Source organism: Nanorana parkeri, unplaced genomic scaffold (genome assembly GCF_000935625.1).
Source record: "Nanorana parkeri isolate BGI_ZX_2015 unplaced genomic scaffold, ASM93562v1 scaffold715, whole genome shotgun sequence".
NCBI classification, from domain to species: Eukaryota; Metazoa; Chordata; class Amphibia; order Anura; family Dicroglossidae; genus Nanorana; species Nanorana parkeri.
Window position 1 is genome coordinate 73,240 of NW_017306983.1, and position 24,246 is coordinate 97,485.

The window sequence follows — 24,246 nt, forward strand, 5'->3', positions numbered from 1 at the left end:
GCTTGACTGCTTTAGGACCTTCTCATCCTCAGATCTGCTCAGCACTGGATAGAGAAGAGATTTTACATTCTTGAGAAATTTAACCACTTGATAGCAGTCCCCTCATTAGGCCAGCGAGGAAGCGATTCCATAGAAGGCTGTCCTGGGCCATTTTGCTGCTGGTGATGAGGAGTCAGAATTGCAGAATTATCAACCCAAAAATAGATTTCCTTTATTAAATACATACAGAGAGGGTTGTATTTTTTTGAACTATGACTCCATGCTATGCTCTTCTTCTAGGTCAGATAAAAATAATTCTTCGTAGAGTCTTTTCTTCAAGGCCACACGTTCTAAAGACAAACTGTGACGGCGGACAAGCCTGGCAGTCGCCATGTGTTTTCACAACCCTTATTTCCCCCGATTGTACGGTGCAACTCTCCACGGGACGAATGTTGTTAAATTACAAAATGTTACCTACACTCTCAGGGACAAGCTGACATTTTACCGTCATCACACAATCTTCGCAGGAGGAATCCTGCGCTTCTATGATGCCCTCCTCCCCCCACTTTAGAGATTTGCGGAGAGAGGTGCCTCTATGCTCCGATCTGAGTCCCTAAGACAGATGTCAGATTAATTACAGGCTCACAAACATCCCGACCTCTCCTCTAGCGGATAATGAAAACGCAGTCACTGTTATTAGGCAAAAAAAAAGCTTTTTGTTGGGGGGGGGGCATGAAAATGCGATCGCTTAGATCAGGCGGGCAGAATCTGCAGATTGTGTGATGGACGGAAAACTCAAAGAACGGCTGATGCGTGAAATGACGAGGGAATTATCCGCTCCGAATCTGCTGCCGTGACCTGCGGCTCCGCAGCAGCATGGAATCAAACATTTTATTAAATTGCTAAACTAGACATTTATGTGGCTCCTATCTCCACAGTGATTAGCTGGAATAGGATTCATTGTACAAAGTTCACTGCACAAGGGAAGGAATGTTAGGTAACACAGAGGAACGACAGAATCACAGAAGAATCTTAATGGGGATCTTAATAGGGAAGTATTGTGCTAGTATACTGGAATAGGAACTAGAAGAGCCATGCTATAACCCCATCAGACCTCAGTAAATTGAACTGTATGTACATAAACAGATACAGAGCCACGTGTAACTAAGCCCAAGAACAATAATTGAATATATTGCAGCTTACCAGACCTTTTGCATTCGATTTCTTGTCGAAGGCTTTTTCCGCTTTTATTTTCACCTGAGGATCCTGCTAGTAACAGATTTCCTGTCCTAGGGTGAAAATGCTCACTTACTGTTCTGTATCTGTGAAGGAGCAACGTCGTCACCCTTAGGGCAGGAAGTGTGAGGACTGCAGAACAACTCCACTCGTCTCACCTCCAGGAGATGTACTGGGCATGGCTGTTAAGACTGCTTGAGATATGACTGCAGAGTGCACAGGAAGTCATTTTTTGTACAGTTATAACAAAATACTTTCAATGGTATGTTTAACAGAAAGAAGGGGAGCAAATACGAGAAGTTTCTTGTTCGTTTATATAAAGGGATGGACCGATACCTGTTTCTCGGTATCGAGTACGAGTACTGATATTTATATTTCGGTACTTCCGTTAGCATGGAGCCGGCTTCCCGGGCAATCAAGAAGCCAGGCGGTGGGTAATGACGCACCGCCCACTTTCTTGATTGCCTAGGAAGCTGGCTCCATGCTGTTTGGCTGGCTCCATGCTGATTGGCCGTGAAGCCGGCTTCCCAGCTAATCAGCATCGAAACGGCTTAACAGCATGGAGCCGCCTACCTGGCCAATCGCAAAGCCGGGAGGCGAGACATTACCCGCCGCCCGGCTTCCCGATTGGCCGGGAAGCCACTTCTATGTTCCCTCGCAGCACTTCCAGTCAGGGGAAATCTCACTCTGATCGGAAGTTCTGGTATCTGCGGTAAGTATAGGCGCATTTGGGCGAGTACAAATACTCACCCAAATACTCAGTATCGGCACCAATATTAGTATCGGTACATCCTAGTTTATATACACTTTTAAATCCAGGTGTAGAGAGATGTCTGTTGCCCAACCTGCGGTCCTTGGTTGCTTACTGCCGGTCCTTGGGCTTCATCAGCCATTCAGTGTTTTCTCTGCCTCGGTATAAGAAAAATATTCAATAGACTAGTGAGTACTAGTTAAGGGTTTTGGTTTATTCTTTTTTCATTGTTCATTTCCTTTGCTCTTTTGTTGAATTCTGATCTTGTTGAATGTGACACTGGTTATTTTAAAGGAAGCTGTAGAGAGCACAAATGTGAGAGCACTGATCTGTAAAGCTACTGCAATGGCAGTGATCTCCAGGTTCTCCAACTGTCTCTTGCAGTATGTCCATAGTCTCCAACTTAGAGAAAATCTCTTGATTTGTCAAAGTCTCCTGCAACATGTCCATTGTCTTCAAACACTCCTGTAGCTTCTATAGAATGTTCCCAGTCTCCACCTTAGAGAAAATCTCTTGATTCTCAAAGTTTCTTGCAGCATGTCCATAGTCTCCATCCACTCCTGTAGCTTTTATATCATATTCCCATTCTCCACCTTAGAGAAAATCTCTTGATTCTCAAAGTCAAAGTTTCTTGCAGCATGTCCATAGTCTCCATCCACTCCTGTAGCTTTTATATCATGTTCCCATTCTCCACCTTAGAGAAAATCTCTTAATTTGTCAAAGTAAAATTTCCAAATCAGCTTGCAATCAAAGGTTTCCCACAATTTCAGCTTTTTTGCTTGTTACTTGTATCCTGAAGTCATGTAAATGTTTTAAACTGCTATGCTAAATAAAAGAACAACTTACAGGAAACATAATATCTGAATTTATGTGTCTTTGCCTATGCCTTCATAACACCATGACTAGACTGGAGCAGAGAAAAAAAATCCCAGTACATCATAAAAGCCGTGGTGTATTTTTGTGGATGAGAACTCTGCAGCCAGGACCTGATGAGAAGGAGAAATGGCTGCATAGTGTTCTTTACAACCCCTAAGTACACTTACTGTAACTGCAGGTGGCCTCAGATTCGTCACTTCCATCAGGGCACTCTTCCTCCCCATCACACTTCCAGCGAGCCATGATACAATGACCATTGTCACAGGTGAAGTCAGTCTCTGCACAAGTGGCTTTGGCTGTAAAAAAAAACAAAACACAAGATATGTCATGTCTATGAAATAAGAGGATTAAACTGTAAAGGCTTTCTTAAAGCAGTGTTTCCCAAAGTGTGGGATGTGTACAATGATGGTACCCCACATCACTCTAGGTGGCCCATGCCAAGGAGACCACACTGTAGGCTCAGAGTGATGGATACTATAGGGCAGATGAAGATATAGAGTAAACCTAAAACTGAACTGCAGCTAGACCTTTAGTCTTACACACCTGTACAGGCTCCTTTCCTATACTGAAATTGTTTACTCCAATTTCACTGAACACTGTGAGCTTCCCACGATGTGCATTATAAGCTTTAATGCACAACTATAGTGAGGTCATCATTGTATTGTCATAGACCACCACTATAGTGAGGTCATCATTGTATTGTCATTGAACACCACTATAGTGAGGTCATCATTGTATTGTCATAGAATACAACTATAGTGAGGTCATCATTGTATTGTCATAGAATACAACTATAGTGAGGTCATCATTGCATTGTCATAGAATACAACTATAGTGAGGTCATCATTGTATTGTCATAGAATACAACTATAGTGAGGTCATCATTGTATTGTCCTAGAATACCACTATAGTGAGGTCATCATTGTATTGTCATATAACACCACCATAGTGAGGTCATCATTGTATTGTCATAGAATACAACTATAGTGAGGTCATCATTGTATTGTCATGGAACACCACTATAGTGAGGTCATCATTGTATTGTCATAGAATACAACTTTAGTGAGGTCATCATTGTATTGTCATAGAATACAACTATAGTGAGGTCATCATTGTATTGTCATAGAATACAACTATAGTGAGGTCATCATTGTATTGTCATAGAATACAACTATAGTGAGGTCATCATTGTATTGTCATAGAATACAACTATAGTGAGGTCATCATTGTATTGTCATAGAATACAACTATAGTGAGGTCATCATTGTATTGTCATGGAACACCACTATAGTGAGGTCATCATTGTATTGTCATAGAATACAACTTTAGTGAGGTCATCATTGTATTGTCATAGAATACAACTATAGTGAGGTCATCATTGTATTGTCATAGAATACAACTATAGTGAGGTCATCATTGTATTGTCCTAGAATACCACTATAGTGAGGTCATCATTGTATTGTCATATAACACCACCATAGTGAGGTCATCATTGTATTGTCATAGAATACAACTATAGTGAGGTCATCATTGTATTGTCATGGAACACCACTATAGTGAGGTCATCATTGTATTGTCATAGAATACAACTATAGCGAGGTCATCATTGCATTGTCATAGAATACAACTATAGTGAGGTCATCATTGTATTGTCATAGAACAACACTATAGTGAGGTCATCATTGTATTGTCATAGAATACAACTATAGTGAGGTCATCATTGTATTGTCATAGAACAACACTATAGTGAGGTTATCATTGTATTGTCACACATGCTCAACCTACTTGCCAACAAAGGTCTCCAACGATCTATATGAACACATCCCTTGAGGAGCCATTTCTGGGTCATAACATGGATATTTGTTGTGTAACTAATGCATATACTAGGAATGCGTTCAAAGCGAGCCATAACAATTTGGCTTTTACTTGTTATCCCAGGCAGACATGTCATGCTGACACTTTCACGCATGTCATCGTCGCCAAGTCACATGTGATACGGTCTATCATGCGCAGTTCTGCTTTTTAAAGTTCATAAGAGGCAGCAGGGAAATTGATTGTTGGGCTGGCAGTATAATGGTGTGTCTGATACTGCAGTGCACCGCTTTCTACATCTTTTATTCAACTTCCACTCAGGATACAGCAAAAAAACATAGGCAGAGCATCAAAGGAAAATATCAGCGTCTGAAAAATGCAGAATAACCAATGTATTTGCAATTCCACCGCCAACTGTGAACTTCAGTCTGAACAGAGTGAAATCACGCTATACTATATTCCGCTCTACCACTCATTTTCGGCATGGAAAAAAACACTGGGAGACAGGGAGATGTGCTCAAAGAGAAGACGAAAGACACAAAGAAGTACATTCGGATAAGGAAGAGTGTGTGAAGGGATGAGAAGGAAAAATGGAGGGAGAAATTAGAAAAAGTAGAGGATGATATTGGTGACGTTCTGCAGCCAAACATACAGATTTGAGTTGCGTACACATGAACTTTGTTAGCAGCCAAAGGATTTGTACTGCCAGACAGTACAGCTTGGTCAATGACCTCACTTTTCTGCTACTACATTTAAGCAATAGAGCTTGGACACACCTGCCTCAGCCTGTGATTGGACAATGGAGAATAAGAAGAACTCTTCTCCGCTTGGCTTCTAGAGCGGAGCCTCTCTATCCAAGTGAGTGTACATAAGTGTATGGAACTGTGTCTTTTCAAATCTATTTAAAGGATAACTAAACCCTCAGGGAGCGGCACCAGCGCTGGACCCGGGATCGGCACCAGCGCTGGACCCGGGAGCGGCACCAGCGCTGGACCCGGGAGCGGCACCAGCGCTGGACCAGGGAGCGGCACCAGCGCTGGACCAGGGAGCGGCACCAGCGCTGGACCAGGGACCGGCACCAGCGCTGGACCAGGGACCGGCACCAGCGCTGGAGGGACTGATGAAAACTACAGGAAAGTAGAAGATGATCGAATCATCATTTAAGGCAAGTCCTTACACTAGAATTGGGGGGGGGGATATCCTTTAATGTCACTTTAAAGCTGTACTCCAGGCAGATATAAATAAACACCAATCAGAGCAGGTATGTATTTAAAGAATCAATACATTTAATTTTTAAGGCCCCATTCACACTTGCGAATTGGGCCAATCACATGAGTAACAAATTCCTCTACGAGACTCAGGAGATCAACTGTGCAATACAATGACATCTGTGAGCGTCCGTGGGTGTTCGCATCTAAATCACACATTCTGCAATTACCTGTGGACAATCTCTTCTGGACACAAACATGGGGACTAAATGCAACTAGTTTGACTTGTATTGCAGAACCAAGACTGGGAGGGAGGGGGGCAGCACTTGGAGTAAGTCAGGTGCCCTACATTCACATCTGCTGACAAACAGGTTGACAGGAGGAGAGTGCAAAGAGATGGCTACATCAGTCTGTTGCTCTTTCACTGTCCAACCACAGACTGGGGGCAGATCGGTAAACTAGCTTAACTGCAGCAGAGAATCGTCAGGTCTCCGGGCTTGTTCACACTACGTCCAGATCATGTCCCGGCCAGAACAGTTTCTTCCAGGACCACAAAAAGCATCCCAATGTATCCCTATGGGATTTCTGGGCTCTGTTCACACCAGTGCAGTCCGTTACAGTCCAGACAAAAAATAATAATGCTTGCCTTATTTTCTCTGGTTTGGAATGCACTGGACTGCACCTGACAGCCCATTTTAAGCTAAAAAACAACACAAAAACAAGAATTGGCAAAATTCTGGTAAAAACATGGCTAAAATATACTGTACTGTTTCCAGATCTGGTCCGGACATGGTTTTAACAAGCCCTCCAGGCTGGATGTGCTGTCTTGGTAGCGCTGCATCAATCTTTTGGACTAGCTGAGCAGAAATACTAATCCTTTGACAAGTAAAAATCACTCCTATACATGTATTTCATCTGTGTATTTATCATTTGCCTGGAGCTCAGCATTAAACTATCAGTAAAAAAGATTTATTTCTAAATACATCTAATGCTTTTGAAGGCCCCTTGTAACATTTGGTGCATCAGGTGATTTTTGGAGGAATAAGATAAGAGAGATACCTAAAAGGAACCGCCATCACCTTCCTTCACGATACGTAAATATATTGGTCAATTTGTAAATGTCATCCAGTTATACCGAGCTCTTCAAAAGAGTTACAGTGACCTTTACAGTAATATGTGATGTGTTCCATGGGCATGGTTTTATTAACCTCGGAGAAACCATTTTCTGATTGTTTACACGGGGGCAGACGGGGTTGTCTCCACATAACTGGAATGCATTTGAGTTGCTTACACATGAACTTTGTTATTGGCCAAAGGATTTTTACTGCCAGACAGTACAGCTTGGTCAATGACCTCACTTTTCTGCTACTACATTTAAGCAATAGAGCTTGGACACACCTGCCTCAGCCTGTGATTGGACAATGGAGAATAAGAAGAACTCTGACAAAATCCTCACTCTGCTCCGCTTGGCTCCTAGTGCTGAGCCTCTCCAAGTGTGTGTACATAAGTGTATGGAACTGTGTTTTGTACATCTATTTAAAAGGAGAACTATGAGGCGAGTGAAAATCATCGGGAAGTGAGCGAACACATACCGTCGCTCGCTCACTTCTCGATCCTGTCCCTGCAGGGATTCCCCCCCTGTCTGATCCTCCAGTGCTGACTGGCGGAACGGACTGGGGAGGGGGCGGTTACAGCTGGCTCTGCCTCTAGATAGGCAGAGCCAGCTGTCAAATCACGCAGTTGGGTGGATCCAGACAGTAATGTCGGGATCCATCCTGGCTGCGGCGTCTCAGTATACTGCGAGCTGTAGCTCGCCATATACTGAGCTTTGGGTGACGGGAGGACGCTAGTTTGTGTCCTCCCGTTACCCTTAGGAGAACTATGGGGAAAAGCACTGACCCCATAGTTCTCTTTTAAAGCTGTACTCCGGGCAGATATAAACATCAATTTGAACAGGAATGTAATTAAAAGATTAAATAAATGTTGGTTTTTTTTTAAGGCCCCATTCACAATTGCGAATTGGGCCAATCACATGAGCCTCACAAATTCCTCTACGAGACTCATGAGATCAACTGTGCAATACAATGACATATTTTGGTGAATTTGTAAATGTCATTCAGTTATACCGGGTTCTTCAAAAGAGTTACAGTGACCTTTACAACAAGATGTGATGTGTTCCATGGGCATGGTTTTATTAACCTCGGAGAAACCATCATCTGATTGTTTACACAGGGGGCAGACGGGGTTGTTTCCACATAAACTGGAATGCACAGGCTTGCAGCATTAAAGGAAACAAGTCATAAAAGCAATAAGTATGCTGCCATTGTTGAGCGCCTTTTCCATGAGGAGAACTGTTGATTGGAGCATCGTTCAGGGGAAGTGTTGGACTGCTGGAGACCTGCACTGCTGCTTGTATGTAAGAGCAGCGGTCCGACTCTACAGCATGCTGCCAGCACAGGGTGTTTTAACCCTTACTGCAGGACTTTGTAAAGAAAAATACACACCTTGACTGCATTACAGTAAGAATCGGAAGGCTTCAACTGGACTTTAGATGAATGAAAAGGGAGTTGGTGTTAGCTTTCTTGAAGCTCATTCTAAGGGGTAATTTCACAGTGCCTCTTAGTTATATATCCATTTCTTAATTTCTAAGACCTGAAACTAGAAAGGGGTATAGGAAAATGTCATAGTATCCCTCTTCTAGAGAACAGTGACAAAATTGTTGGCATCTGACCGAATGTAAAGTGAGGGGAAGTCCTTATGTCAATGAGAAATCAAATTTTTTGACAAAAAGTATAACCCATCTCTTTGTACTGAGGTAAAGAGATATCAGGTATGATTTCTATTTCCATGTAAAGCGCAGTTCTCAGAGAATGTGCAAGTGGGCTCCAATTTATTTGGGCTCCCACTTTCATGGGATTGCGGCGGTCACAGTTTATTATTGTGAGGTAAACATGATTAAGGAACAAATTGTCTATTAAATAATAAAATAAAAAAATATAGTACATTTCTCACAAATTAGTAGTGTATTCCCCCTTTAAGAAAAACTCGCCTGGTAGTTTTCGGCGGGAAAATCCCTAGCTCGTGCCGTTTCTGGAAGATTCCAGGGCTCTGGAAGGTGCATTCCCCTGTAAGACAGCTGTTGCTAGGCGGGAAAATCCATGGCTCGTGCCATTCTAGAATTTTCTGACAGCTGCCTATAAAAGGGGACACGCAAAGGCAAAGAGGCACTCGGCTGGATTTTCATCACAGCAAGCTCCCCACCCGCCCTCCCTTATAGCAACTTTTTTACAATGTGTTTAAATATTAGCAACATATGAATTATCACGTCGCGGGCTTTTATGTGGTAATGTCACCTCTTATAATGGAGGGGGACTTTAAGTCTGGTTTATAATTGTTGAGTTATTGCTTGAGTTTTATGACTGAGCAATCTACGGTTGGTTTGATGGTTTAAGCCGTTAACGGTTTTGATTAAATTCAGTTAAACAAAATTAATAAACCAATAAAAGTGCCGCAGTCATTTTTCTTCCAAATATTTTGTTGTCTGCGTCGTTTTTTTAATATGTAGTACCGCCTGCAATTCCATATAACTGGAAATATTAATACGCCATTCCTCTAGAACTGATATATTTAGGTATTTAGTGGACTCCAATGGACTAAAATTACCCAGCAGCCTCTTATACAAATCAAGGACTCTAATTCTAAGATTTGATCCCCAGGATGTCTGCACACGAGTACCCAGCTCCACTCAGTTGCTATGGACATGGCTGAGACTCTTTGTTGCATTTTCGGTTTACTTCACGTTACAGAACATGCAGCTGTCGGGCAGCCTGTATACTCTGGTGGGCTTATGTAAAATGCCAATCAGTGGTTTAAACCACCTGCATCCATCTAAAGGGCAAATAGACAGCAATCATTCACCATGAAAAAAAAATAACACATGCGCATACAACATTTCACTAACTAGATACATGAAGGTTTTTGCTGAGCCTAGCAGTATCTGGTTTTATGTTACACTGTAAAATTTAGCGCACACAGACATGCTGAATAATTATCTGCATATTACAGTGCCAAGGACTCCTCAATTTGTGCTTCTTTCTTGAATTGTCAGAGAGGACATAAAATGCCAAAACTCTGATTTGCTATGGCAGATTACATAGAAATGGTAGAGTGAATGTGAAGTAAACCTGCCAAATCTGACAGACAAAATTAAAGGAGAGCTACAGGTAATATAACTAGAAAAGGACAGCGGGAGGGAAGAATAATGTGTTCCATATGTTAGGCCTCTGAAAACTGTGCAGGTGGTGCTACAGTGCTCTTAGTTGCTTGTGGTCCATGACGTTTCTGTCTCCTGACCTTGAAACTTTAGAAATGGAATTATTTGCTGCAATAGAAGGTTTTTGGACCACCATTTGCAGCACCCATTCCAAAAAAGTAGGGATCACAAGGATTGAGTAAGCGGTACCATTGACTTGCCTGCAGTATTTGTAAAGCCGCAACTTGGAAATGACAGCAAGAAAGTAAGCGTACCTAAAGCAGACCTTTACCCATATCTTTAAAATAACAACAAACACACCTTTAGAAATGTTTAGTAATGACAATTTACAAACACATACTTCTAGATAATTGCCGGCTTTGTATTCTTTGCATACCTGATTTCTCTTTTCTTCCCCAGTCCTCTGAAAGTGGCCATGTTTACTAAGGGCACAATTACTAGCTCTCCTTTTACATCCTAGATATCTGGCACATGTGACTAGGACATGTGACCATGCATCATCTCAGGGGAGGAAAATGTCTTTCCATAAAATCTCTTGAGATTACAGGTGAGATTTCCCAGCAATGCTCTGCTGATGACAAGGCAATCCCAGTGTGCATAGCTTTGGCAAACTGAAGTCATTTTGCCCTTTCAAAAGCAGGAAGTGAATGCTCTGCAAGTGTAAGTATTTCACAATCACAGCATTTTACACCTGACATGTCCATATTCTTATTAATCATCATACACGAAGGGATGCATTGGTAGAAATAGGATTTTTAAGTGTAATGTTCCGCTTTAAGACTTTACTCTTACCTCCCACCACTCTTATTACATATATTTTCTGGAGCTTGCCTATAGAGGCAACAGTGCCAGCACCAACCAATTCATTCTCATCATGAGCATACCAGAAACCCACAATACCCATGGTGCTAAAATGTACACATTTTGGCTTCCAGCTCTTAAATGTGAGACAGAACAAACTGCCTGCAATGTGTGTCTATCAGAGGGGCACAGCGATGGCATCCAGGAATGTGAAGGAGCACGGCAGAGCTCTGATCTGCATATGTATAAACCGTTGTTCTGGAGCTCCCATGGCCTCTTGGAAAAATAGGACATTCACACTACAAGAATTTCGGTATATATTATACACTATATGGCCAAACGTCTGTGCACACCTGTCCATCAAACCTATATGAGCTTGTTGGGCAACTCATCTCAAACCCAGGTGAATGGAGTTGGCCCCCACTTTGCAGCTATAACAACCTCCACTCTTGAGAAGGATTTTCACAGGATTCTGAAAAGTGTCTGTGGACAATGGTATCCATTCAGCCAAAAGAGCATTTGTTGGTCAGGAACTGATGGTGGACTAGAAGACCTGGCTTGCAATCGGCATTCCAATTCCTCCCCAAGGAGATTAATTTCAAAATCAGGGCTCTGTGTAGTCCACTCAAATTCCTCCACACTATTCTCATCAAACCATGTCTTTAGGGAGCTGGCTTGGCACTCACAAGCACAAACATGCAGGAACAGAAAACGGCCTTAACCAAACTGTTGCACAAATGTTAAACACACACAACTATCTAGAATATATTTGTATGATTGAGATTACCAGTACCCTTCACTGCAATCACCTAAACTCCAATTTGGAAGGCGTCCAGGTACTTTTGGCCATATAGTGTAGGTGTGATGGTCAAGTAACCATAAACTTTTGGCCATATAGTGTAGGTCATAAAAAAAACTCAACACATGAAGCATTACATTATACATTAGTATCTCAAACAGGAGACTCTCACCACTTGAGTCTGTTATGCTAGGCATCTTCTTGGCCCTTTCAACCAACATCCTTATAAGAAATGGCGCAAAGCATCAAACCAACCTACCCTCAATGACTAAACCGTTCACTCCATCCTTTGACAGGTGCTCCAACCTATCAGTGTTCCCCCATAACTGGAATATCCATTTGGTGAACTTAAGCTGTCTCCAACCCAAACCTAATTCTGCCGACAACGGCAAGGGTTTTATGGTAAAATCCATGCACAGTTACCCACAGTAACCAGATCTAAGCAGACTAAAGCTAGAAGACATATGATTAGTTGCCATAAGTTACCGCACATTGAATTTCATGTTTTGCTGTGCAAAATCAAGCCAAAACCTCAAAGCTTGCTGTGACCTTTGAAGAAAAAAAAAAAGAATTCAAATAAATATGGAGGACCCCAGGGGCGTTGTATACCTATAAGTGCAATAATCAACTGGTTATTATCCAGCAATGAACACCAGATTCCTCCACACTGTTCCTTTCAGAAAGCTATATTGATCTCGGTTAGAGAAAAATCGATCCATTTTTGAGGCTTTCAAATGGTAATAAATCATCAAATTCCAGTGTTGGTGCCAGACTCAGCATGTCTGTGTGCCATCATAACACAGAGAGCTGGATCTGCGGCTATTGTTGTAACTGAATGGAACAGACAAATACACTCTGGAGTCCTGACATAGCAACGTTACAGAACAGGAGGATTAAATTTTAATAACGTACAAAGCTTCTAGTATGGTGGGGGATTACCCAGCGCTGTGCAGACATAAGCAGGAGCCAGGGCACGGCGATAGCCAGTGCCATCTCTCAGCTGCTCCGGGAAGCGCACAGGGGATTGACATGACAAGGAGCATGATTTCTCATTTGGGATCGGCAAGTGATGCCTGCAGAAAACTTCCCCTCTCTCTGCACAAGTTTCCAGGTCTCCTGCAGGTTGCCAAGGCAACGGCCGCCATTAGAATACAAATCACCACTGCTGCAGGAAGAACCTAAGCTGCATGCAAATATGAGGAATGGCTGCGTAAACAGGATGTCACCAGGGTCAGGGCAGACAAACAGAGTACAAAACAGTGCGTTATTAGTGTTCCACACGGGGCGTCGATGCATGGGAACGGCAGTCAAACGGCCATGCACTTTCTCTGGGCCTAGGTTTGGCGCTGATCTGCGGCACAATAACTGGGTCACCTCGTGACCTTGGCTGCAGTCGATTAACCCCAGGAGTGCCGAAATAAATCCAGCTACTTGTGTTTCATTGGTACTCTTAACCTTATATCAGAGCCGAAAAAAGGAAAAGCTCTTGCAGTGATGATTATGCAGCTTTCCATGTTTCTATAGAACCAGAGACAATGGCGTATGGCTCTTGTATGCAACAACAGGGAATGGCGGTAATTGTGCGTTATAGCTGCATGGTGTTGCATCGCGTAGGCGGCATTAGAGCCAACAAATAATGTTTTTGTCTATTGCTACTCCACATAAAAGCTGTATTGCTGGAAGCTGTATTTCCACGAAAGCTAAAAGGCAATAGGTTGCTGAAAGGCTACAAAGACGAGTGTTACCAGCCCCCTTTTTACCCCATTGCCAAAACAAAATGATAAAGCAGTGAATGTGAAATTCACCATTTGCTTTAGGTGCATCTCCCTGAGGCAGGTGTTTTAAATTAGAGTGACTGGTCGTCACATTCACTGCTTTATAAATATGCCCCCAAGTATATATATTCCTGTTACAAAGCATGGAGAAGGTATTGACAGATGAAATACAGATTTAGGATATCTGCTCTCACGTTACCAGTATTTTCTCAAACAAGATGCAAACTGGAGGGGAAAAAAAGCTACCATATAAAGGCAAAGTTAGTTCAGTTGTAAAAATACATTTTAAAAAGCAGGTGAAGTTGAACTTTTTCATAAATATTTTCATACCGGATTCACACAGCTCATCCAAATTTTTTTTTAAATGAATTGCATGCAAATAGGTTAAAGTTGCGAGAATCTGTGTGAAAACATTCATAAATATGCCGCTAAGTGTTGGATAGACTTGGGAAGGATTCTGATTTTTAAAACACATTGCCCCAGTGGGAACATTTCCCCTTACTTGTCAAAAAACACTCAACATGGAGTGGAAATCACCCTAAAGTTAGGGCCCATTCAGTCTATAGGGTCTATTTATAAACAATTTGCAGGGCCCTTCTGCCTGTGAATGTTCATTTTGAATGAATAATGCCAAAAAACGAATGTTCTTAATAGATGTTTACCCAGTTTGAATGTAGTGTGGTGCAAAAATACATTATGGCCACTAGATGGAGCCTTGGAGCATAGGAAATTGTTTATAAATAGACCCCAATGTATTGGGATGGAAGCACTGCTAAACCTATTACATAAACACACTGGACTGATGCATTTTACCGCAATGCTAAGGTCTGAATGGGCCTATAGAAAAAAAAACTGGAGCAAGTGTCACTGGAACAAGTGATTTCCTCCTCACTCCTTTGTATTATTCCCTTTAAGTTCTGATGGTGAGAATGAATCTACTCAGCGACGGAGACGACAGTAAAATCTAACCCTTCCTCCAACGCTATTAAAAATGAAAAAAAAACCTGGCTGGAGTTTGACTTTAAAAACTGGATTTATGAAAAACTGAGCAGTTGCCAAGGTAACCAAATTATTTACTGACTGGTTGCCAGGGGCAACACTTCCATTACATCAGTAGCTTTTCTTTACATTTTTGGAAATAAAGGCACCCCTGTCTCTGATCATCTACAGTTAGAAATAGCTGAGCTGACCATTGTTTGTGTCGGTTAGCACAGCGGAACGAGGAAGGCTTGTTTTCCTCTGCTGGGAGAATTAGGCCCCCTAATCCTGTGACCCCGGCCTGTTAAAAAAAGGGGGGGGGAACGCTCACTATTTTTGTCCACAGGAAGGGAATCCTCCCCCTCAAGTAGTGTAATGACTCTCAATACTCATTCTATGATAAATGGAGATCCTTAAACGAAACATGGTGATATCTGTGACAACCAAAGGCATTCTTTTGGTTACCATAGAAAACAGAAAGTGAGAAAGTGTGTGATTTGTCACCAAAACATTAGGGGGAAAAAACCTAAAGAATGCAAGTGTGTCCGTCATTTGGAAGCACCAAAGGCCGCCATATTGGAAAAACCAATATACTCAATATAGAACATTTTTAAGGGAATATGGGCTCCATTCAGGATAATGATCTATATTTTTAAAGTTGCAACTCTTTTCAGAGGACTACGAATAAAGATCCCTGTGTCAAAGATTTGTGAATTGAACCCTATTTATAAAATGTGTCAAAGATGAAGACCTCAACCTGGTCTTCACAATGGAGATACATCACAAATGTGCACACACCTGAATTGGGAACTCTGATCAATAATTCTACACTTGCTTACTAATGGGACAATTTTTTTACCCCAATAGGGTTCATTGCTTCATTTTCCCAGAAAAAAAAAAAAGATAAACTCCAATTGGTCACCATGGGCAGCAACCCAATGTAATCACATTGTTATTAATAGCCCCCAGTGTTTGGAGCAGATCTCATAAAGCTTTGCAATGCCCATGTGCAAAATGTGGTAAACCATTGCAACCACATTTCTAGCAACTGTATCAAGACCTATTGAAGGTATATTCTAATACTAGTTACTGTATTTTGCATACTGTTCTTTGTCTTATCGTAATGCCATAAGGGTGGTCAATTCAAGAGGCGCTGCCCACACAATCTTCAGGCTACGTCAAGTGATTTTTCTAAGGCAATCTATATTCAATGCTTAAGATCACGTTATGGTGCTGATGGAAACCATTGGTGGTATGTTGTATTCACCTATTTGGTTGCTTTTTAAAATTGAAACTGGTTTCAAGTTGTCTAAATTGTCCAAAATTTTTATGTGGCCAGGATAAGGCTGCTCATACATGTGGAGTTGTCAAAGTCTTTACGTCTGCAACAGTTCAACCATCCCCAGTGATGACGTACAGTATACGTACGGACGTGTTTTTCCGGCATTCAGAACACAGTCACATTTTAATGCACATTTGTGTGTGCACACCGAATAGTATTTACTTTTAATGGTCTCTCAATGCATGTCCACATGTCCAGTCTTTGTTGTTCCATGCATTGCAGAGGACTGAAAGTCAGATGTGTTTGTTAAGTCCGTGTATGTGACACTGAAAATGAATGGTAACGTACCACAATGCACGTACATCCCACAATGTTGTATGAATGGTAACGTACCACGATGCACATACACCCCACAATGTTGTATGAATGGTAACGTACCACAATGCACGTACATCACACAATGTTGTATGAATGGTAACGTACCATAATGCACGTACATCCCACAATGTTGTATGAATAGTAACGTAACTACAATGCAGGTACATCCCACAATGTTGTATGAATGGTAACGTACCACAATGCACGTACATCCCACAATGTTGTATGAATGGTAACGTACCACGATGCACATACACCCCACAATGTTCTACGGGTCATTATCATACTATGTACATAACTGGATATCACTATACACTACAATGATCCCATGCTAGCATGGACGTATCCTCAATCCCAGCCACTGCATGTCCAAAGGGGGTATCTGTCAGTGCTGAATGTTGGTGACTGCCCATATGTATACTGGTCAGCAGTGAAAATTCCCAAATCTCTCACATCTCACATTTACTGTACTGACTCCACAATGTTGTATAGGTCTAGAACATGCACAAAAATAGACATGGCCATGTACGACAATGCTCTCGCACTTGTGTGGATGTATCCTAAATCCTGGTCACTACATGTCCAAAGGTGAGATCTCTCTAAAAGTTGGCGACTGCCCATATGCATAAAAGTTGTGGAATTTCTCACATCGCACATTTACTGTTCTGACTATCAGAGCTGTATGTGTGACAAGAACGACTGAACAAAATCACAAATTCTTTGGCAGATAACACCATAAACAATCATCTAAACATCTCCTTAGCCATTACAAGGGGCTCCCACTCTCCCTGCTGATTATATGTTATATTATGGAGAATGCAACAGGAGGTCCTGAAACACACAAAGGTGGCCAGGAACATCCAAAACTCCCAAGTGAGCAAGAACAGAGTCAGGAATTATGGGTGGGGAGATCCAACTGTTGGAGAATGCAAAACACATAGAAAGTCAAGACTCAGACCACCAGGCCCCGTCCCTACTCAGAATATCACTTTTAGGTGAACTGACCCTTTAATTTTGTTTTACGTGCCAAACGATGTGGTCAGGAACAAAGAGACAGAGGGATTTTAATTGACTAATGGTAGAATGACTTCGTGCAGAGACCCAATTCTACAACTTAATTGCATTGCATGACCTTCAGGAGATTAATTGCTACCATAGTTTAATGGGAGGTGGTTTTAATTCACACATGGAGAACATTTTGGTTTTCCTTAGCAGAACACTGCAAGATGAACCGAGCTTGGCTTGTGAGGATTTTGGTACAATATTACCACTACACCCTAATTAACAACATCACAATTAATAGCGTGTTTATTGACCACGCCACAACTCCAATGCAATTTCAAGAAAACAATAGACTTTTCTAAGGCTGCGTTCACACCTGACCGTTTTGTAGGGCGTTCTACGCTCGACGAACGCTCTACAAAACGGTCAAAAATATAAATTGCATTGTAGTCAATGCCCTCGTTCCCACCTCGCCGTATTTCCGCCCGTCCCTGACAACCCTACAAAACGGCCCACGCCTGAAAAGGTCCCGGGACTACTTTGGGCCGTTTTGTAGGGCGTTTTCCATTTGGATACTGCCAAGTAGCCTTTGGAATCGCGCGACTTTTTTACCGCGAATCGCGGTAAAAAACGCGCGACAGACGCGCATATTACAACACGCCTAGGTGTGAATGGGGCCTAAGGGCTCATGTACACAAAAAAGGGCAATTTTAAGAGGAATTTTTCTTTTTTTATGCCGCTGAACGCAGCTCTATTTCAGCTAATTTGTCAATGAACATTGTGGCTTTTAGATCTATATTTTACAGCAGTGTCCAGGGGCATAAAACATATATAAATATACATGAATATGCACATAAAACACACACATATGCTTGTAAATTAATTCTAGTGGCTAGAATAAATAAATATTCTACCCAACAGAATGGGTTTACGCACATACACCTCTAAACACCATACGACATGGACAGGGAAGGACAAATGAATATGGAATTCAGAAGCCAGACGGTCCAATCCAGGAGCCAGCTCCATTGACAACTAGAGAAAACCTCAAAAGTTGTAATGTTTAAGGAGCATTGGTGAGCTAGCTCCTGGGATTTGTCCAGCCCTGTCGTACGTACAGTAACGTGCATTTCTTTTGCTGGATTTTTCTTTTAGCTTCTGTCAGAAAGATCCAGCAATGATGGGAGTATTTTCATATGTGCATGAGCCCTAAAAGAAAACACTTTATATTGGATACCTCTGAGCTCTGATGAACGGGGCTTGCCCCTGAAATGCATAAGAGCTAAACGGCATCACTGGTGAGTCCAGTGACGGTGGGTTGCACTGCTTGGCTATGCTATCCATTTGAGTTCTGCAGTTAAGATCTTGGAGGGCTAGACTGGTGATGTTTATGCCTGTGTCTTCATCGTGTTTATGAGTAACAGTATCCATTTTTTAAATTTTAGTTATTACACAATGAGGAGTTTTTTTTCTGTTTTCCTATGGTCTTTCACAGTTATTACATATGGATCAAGTAAAACAAGAAAAAATTAGGATATTTGGATGGCAACTGCTCCTCCTCAGCAACTTCCAGCTATTAAAGAGAACCAGTCCTGACAAAATATAGGATGCGATTGCTGATCTCAGCAATGGGGGCCCTCAATATTTCGCTATACCACTACTGCAAGCATCGCTATACAACTACTGCAAGCATCGCTATACAACTACTGCAAGCATCGCTATACAACTACTGCAAGCATCGCTATACAACTACTGCAAGCATCGCTATACAACTACTGCAAGCATCGCTATACCACTACTGCAAGCATCGCTATACCACTACTGCAAGCATCGCTATACCACTACTGCAAGCATCGCGATACCACTACTGCAAGCATCGCTATACCACTACTGCAAGCATCGCTATACAACTACTGCAAGCATCGCTATACAACTACTGCAAGCATCGCTATATAGCTCTTGCACGCATAGCTATATAACTATTGCACGGATAGCTATATCACTACCAAGCTGCCAGTTAATTAAAAAAATTATTATAGTGTTACAGAATTATAGACCTGTGGACCAGAGCCGCGCGGCTCTCAAAAGGCACTATATTTTATTTGTAATAAATAAAAAAAAGCAACAGGGTTAAGCTGCTACAGAAAAAAAAAAAAAATTTTGAACGCAAGACCTAAAATTGATGTTACCATGACGACTGCATCCGATTACTATCCTGTGCTCGATATAAGCTCAAATGACAAGATTGCCCTCAGATGCCATGGACACATGAACAGTAAATTATATTTCTTAAACTATGGCTGCTAGTTGCATTCAAACTTAAATGAGGTGTAAAGTCCCAGCATATCCTGTCCTGTTATAACATCAGCATTGTAATAGGAAGACATACCAGAGTTGTTTTTGATAATGCAAATAAAGCTTATTTGAAAAAAATCAAGTGAGTGAGTGCTGCCTTGTGTCTCCCCATCCCTTTCACCAACTTCCTGGATTCCCAGTGTGCTTTGTGTCCCTTTCCCTGCTGCTTGATGTGATGCAATCTCCATTTCTCAAGACTACATACCCCAACCATGCATTGCTGCCAGCAAGCAATGATAATGTTACATTGTTCACATGTGGAGTTGTAGTTCAGATGGCAGACTTAGAGCGGTGACACCAGGAAGTGCATATTCACAGGGCTGAGTGAAATTGTGTCAGTGCATTGAGGAAGTACATCTTCAATAGGTTTACAAACTTCTAGATTATGATGGTTATTAGGAATAGAATTGATCAAAATTCAATATAGAAATACAGATTTATTTTTAGGTTTTGGCCATAGATACCCTTTTACAGGCATAACGTTCCTAAACGGAATATGGCAGCAAAAAGGAGCATGAAGAATGGAAGTATCTAAATGCAACCAAATAGAATCATCAATGAAATGAAGTTCAGCATCCGACTAAAGGCTGCTAAAGCCTAGCAAACTTCGATCATCATCTAGCAGATGAATCCTTTGAGGACTCATTCATATAGGGGACATATGAGCCTGTCACATTCCAATGTGCTGCCTTAGATGCTCAGCAAACACTATGCAAAGCCGAGATAGTGCTGCCTTGTATTGTGTGCTGAGCACACCCTCCTGTGCACACTAGAGCATTTAAAACCAAACAAGCGGTGCTCTATTTACTTCTTCTACATCCATCATACCCTTCCCCATGGGAAAGTGCCATCCTCACCATCTACAAAACACTCACAACAAAGGGGCATGAAAAATGCCAGTGTACACGCAGCCTAAAATATGTAGAATCGCTCATTAACAACATGGATGACTGCAATAACAAAAAATCTCTACCCTGAACACAACGTCGACCCCCAGGGGGCCTAAGAGGGTGCTGCAGATGTTCACTATGCATGTATAGATGTTAACGGTCTCCAGGACAAATAGGGAGGGTGAATCTTCCTAACAGGGACACAAACCGCAATAATAACCTGACAGAGTTCTAATCTCTCTCTACTACACAGTTGCATGTTTTTGTCTCCAAACCATTTACGGTGACCTGTCAAAATTACAGATTTGATATCCAATATCTTCTGATTTGCAACACTAGAGCCTTCTCAGGGTTCATCCACACCAGCAGGCGCACGTTAAGGGCTTGTTCACACCAATTGCGGTGCATTCCGTTCCACTGCAAACACAAAAAATGCTGCATGCTCTATTTTTTGTGTTTGCAGTGGAACGTTTTGCCACGCGGCCGATCGCACTGCGGGCGGGGGGCGTGGATGCGGTGCCATTGACTTCAATGCACCACCATGCACCCTCCCGCCCCAGAACATGGAGACGTTTTGGGGGCTACTGCGGTGCAATCCAGCAGCTACCACTCTGGAACGCACAGCAATTGGTGTGAACAAGCCCTAACATAACACGTGCCCGCATACTACGATGCTTTGTAAAATAGGATGCAGTGCTTGTTTACGGTTATTTAACTCACTGTAGATACAAGTCAATGTGCAGCAGCATGCTGCAATGCATTGTAGCATGTTGAAACGCTTTGCACAAAAAAAATGCAACCTGTCCTACCTTTTTTCAGCGCACACCAACACTACAATACGGTATATAGTCACAGGCAGGTTGTGTGGTGCCGGCTCCCAGGTTTTCAGCGCTCCTAGTTCTAGGTCAGATTTGTCCGGGTCTGATGTGGGGCACTCACTATACAAGATCCTGTGGTCAGCACCTCCTATTGGAATTATCATGATCCGACAGGGTGTACAGGGTTTGTTAGAGAGCAAACTGAGCTCTAGAGTTGTACAAGAGCACCCCAGCTACTAGGACTATCTGGACACACTTCAAGCTCTTGCTTTTCATTACCGCTGGCTATTTAAAAGTGGCAGCAGACAAGGTACTAGGGCAAATATTAAAGTAGAACTGAAACTAGTTTAGTTTTGGATAGACTAAGGGAGGGTTGTAACACCAGTCAGCTTTTTTCGTTCATCTTTGACCCATTGCGGTGATACCTTTTACTTCCTGTCTGATGGCCAGGACAGGAAGTGGGAGGAAACCCCTCCAAAGAGGGAAATCCCTGGCGGTCGGCAGCATCACCAGAACTAGTGTCCCCATTGGAAGATTTCCCATCTATTCCTGTTCTGGTGACAGCCCAAAATTTAGAATCTCCTTAACTTTCAATGCGAACAGTCACCAGGACATGCGGAGAGGGTGAATGTTCCTAATGGGGACTCAGACAGCAATACAATCCTGGCAGGTGTTCTAATCCTTCTCCACTCCGTCTGTAAATGAACACACCAGTCTAAGAATTCATTTAAAATCATGAAATATATTTGAAAATACTGCGAGTAGAACTGACCGACATCTACCTTTGCATTGTAGTATGTTCCCATAATCCCCTGCACAGGTCAAAATCAGAGTTAGGCCCCATTCACATGTAGAGATATATGGCGCATTTCGCGAGAAGTCGCCGGCTAATGATATTCAATGGAGCTGTCTTAGCTCCATGTCGCGTGTCGCTCGTCGCTTCTACAGGACCCTTTTTTCGGCGGATTTTGCACGATTTTGCTTTTTTCTAATGGAGCCCGACGGAGAAGGTCGCGCTACCGTCGCTGGAAGGCCCCCCTGAAAGTCACGCTATCCCGGCCGCCGCAAAAGGTATGTCGCTACGTGTGAATGGGGCCTAAAAGATTATGCCCCGAGCCAATCAGATCCTACTGCACTGTAAAATGCTGTGCTATGCTTTCAGGCACTGGGAGCTGCATGGAGATGACAAGCAGCTTATAGGAGGAGAGCACAGGGGGACCTTGACATTGACAAATCTAATTTCAAGTCCAAAGAGCAGCAAAGTAACAAAAGAAACGGTCACCCTGTTGGCTATAGCAGAAATGTGTAATCCCCAGCAACGGCTCAACAGAATTACAAATATTTCAGAGGTGAAAACAATTCATATATAAGAATTCTATTTCTAAACTGCATATTTTGTTGCGTGGATGGAGTTCTGTTTAAATATCCGTACTCTTTTCCAACCATGATTATCTCTTCTGGACACAAAAAAAATGTTGTGTCTTTGCCTGCACAGGATTTAGAAGCACCGCTGTGTATCCTACCGAGTCTTTAATTATGGAAAGTGTAATAAAAATCTTTGCGTATGCACGCATTTTGCACTCCTCGGTAACACGTGAATAGAGGGTCTTCCAGATAAAACACCTCAGCGGTGCTGAAGAAAAACGGTGACGACGGATCAAGGAAACTGAGTGACAGCACGCGGCAATAACTCAGCTTCCCAATAATTACTGCGCAGCATGGTGAACGGGCAGAAGCCTTGCCTCGGGATCCTCGTGCTTTAATTACGGTTCCATTGGCTGCATTCCTCTGCAAACTGTTTGAAGTGCCGTTCGATCCCTTTAATACTTAATCTAGCGCGGACATCCTTCATACTCCTGAACACACTTTCCGAGCGCTTCCAATCCAGCCGTGTCAGACGGGAAATTTACAGCAGCTGCCGAACTAAAGTTCTGATATCCTGTTACATTTACTAAAATGTTTCCAAGAGCACTGAATCGTCTGGGATTGGTCTTAGGCCTGGTTCACACCTGAACGTTTTGTAGCGCGTTCAACGCTCGACGAACGCTCTACAAAACGCTCAAACATCTAAATCCCATTGTATTCAATGGGTCTGGTTCACACCTTGCCGTATTTCCGCCCGTACATGTACTTCTTTGGGGCGTTTTGGTCTCGCGTTTCCATTGGGATACAGCCAAGTAGCCCTCAGAAACGCAACGCGCATATTCAATACGCCTAGGTGTGAACCCAGCCTTAAAGTGTATTTCCACTTTTGCAGTGAGATTTAAGAACCCTCCCCCATTATATGTTTATGTGTCCCCAATCACATCGCATACCTAAAAATAATGGTTACATTTTTTTTAATTACATTTTTATTGAAGAGATGAATTTTACAAATGAAAAAAACAAAACGAAGAGAAATGGAAAACTCTCTGTATTGCATTGACAATTCAGACTTCGTATCAGCCTTTATAATATATATTCTTAATTACAAAATGACAGACCCCACTGTGAGAAGACAAAAATAAAATATATGAAATAATACATTTTTTTACAAATATTTTGTACCCTGCTTGTTGTTTCTTTGGAGCAGGTTTATACACAGGACTACAAACTATTCTGAGCAATTTCAAAAGGACAAAGTGGGGACAGAACCCGTATCCCAACATTAACCTGCAATGCAGAATCCAAGCCTCGAGTTATCATTAGCTCGAGTCACACTGGAAGAAACAGCTAGGACAACCCCAACGCATGATAAGGCAATTTGCCTCACCACCGATGGGCACGATTCACGCCACTGCAACACTACGCATTGAGGTGGTGAGCTTGGGAAAAAAAAAAAAGAACTTCATGCAGTACTCTTTCAGTGCAGCGGGCCGCAATGCGGTACAACCACATTGCACCATGCTGTGCCCAGAGAACTTAATGAAATGTCACCCATGACATTTCAATAAAGTTCTAAAAAAAAAAAAAGCGAGAGATCGGCACATCAGCTTTGTGCGCGCCAGTGCACACCGGCGGCTCTGTGATGTCAATGGACTTGTATTAGACGTG

The 24,246-nt window shown here is 42.3% G+C and overlaps 1 protein-coding gene across 1 annotated transcript in view; it reads right to left on the reverse strand.

Moving 5' to 3' along the window:
* The window catches only part of LRP8 (LDL receptor related protein 8), a 181,257-nt gene that overhangs the window by 63,785 nt on the left and 93,226 nt on the right, over window positions 1–24,246 (reverse strand). The window contains exon 2 of the mRNA XM_018563976.1: window positions 3,016–3,138. Coding sequence (XP_018419478.1) covers window positions 3,016–3,138 — 123 coding nt within the window. The remainder of the gene's footprint in view (window positions 1–3,015; window positions 3,139–24,246) is intronic.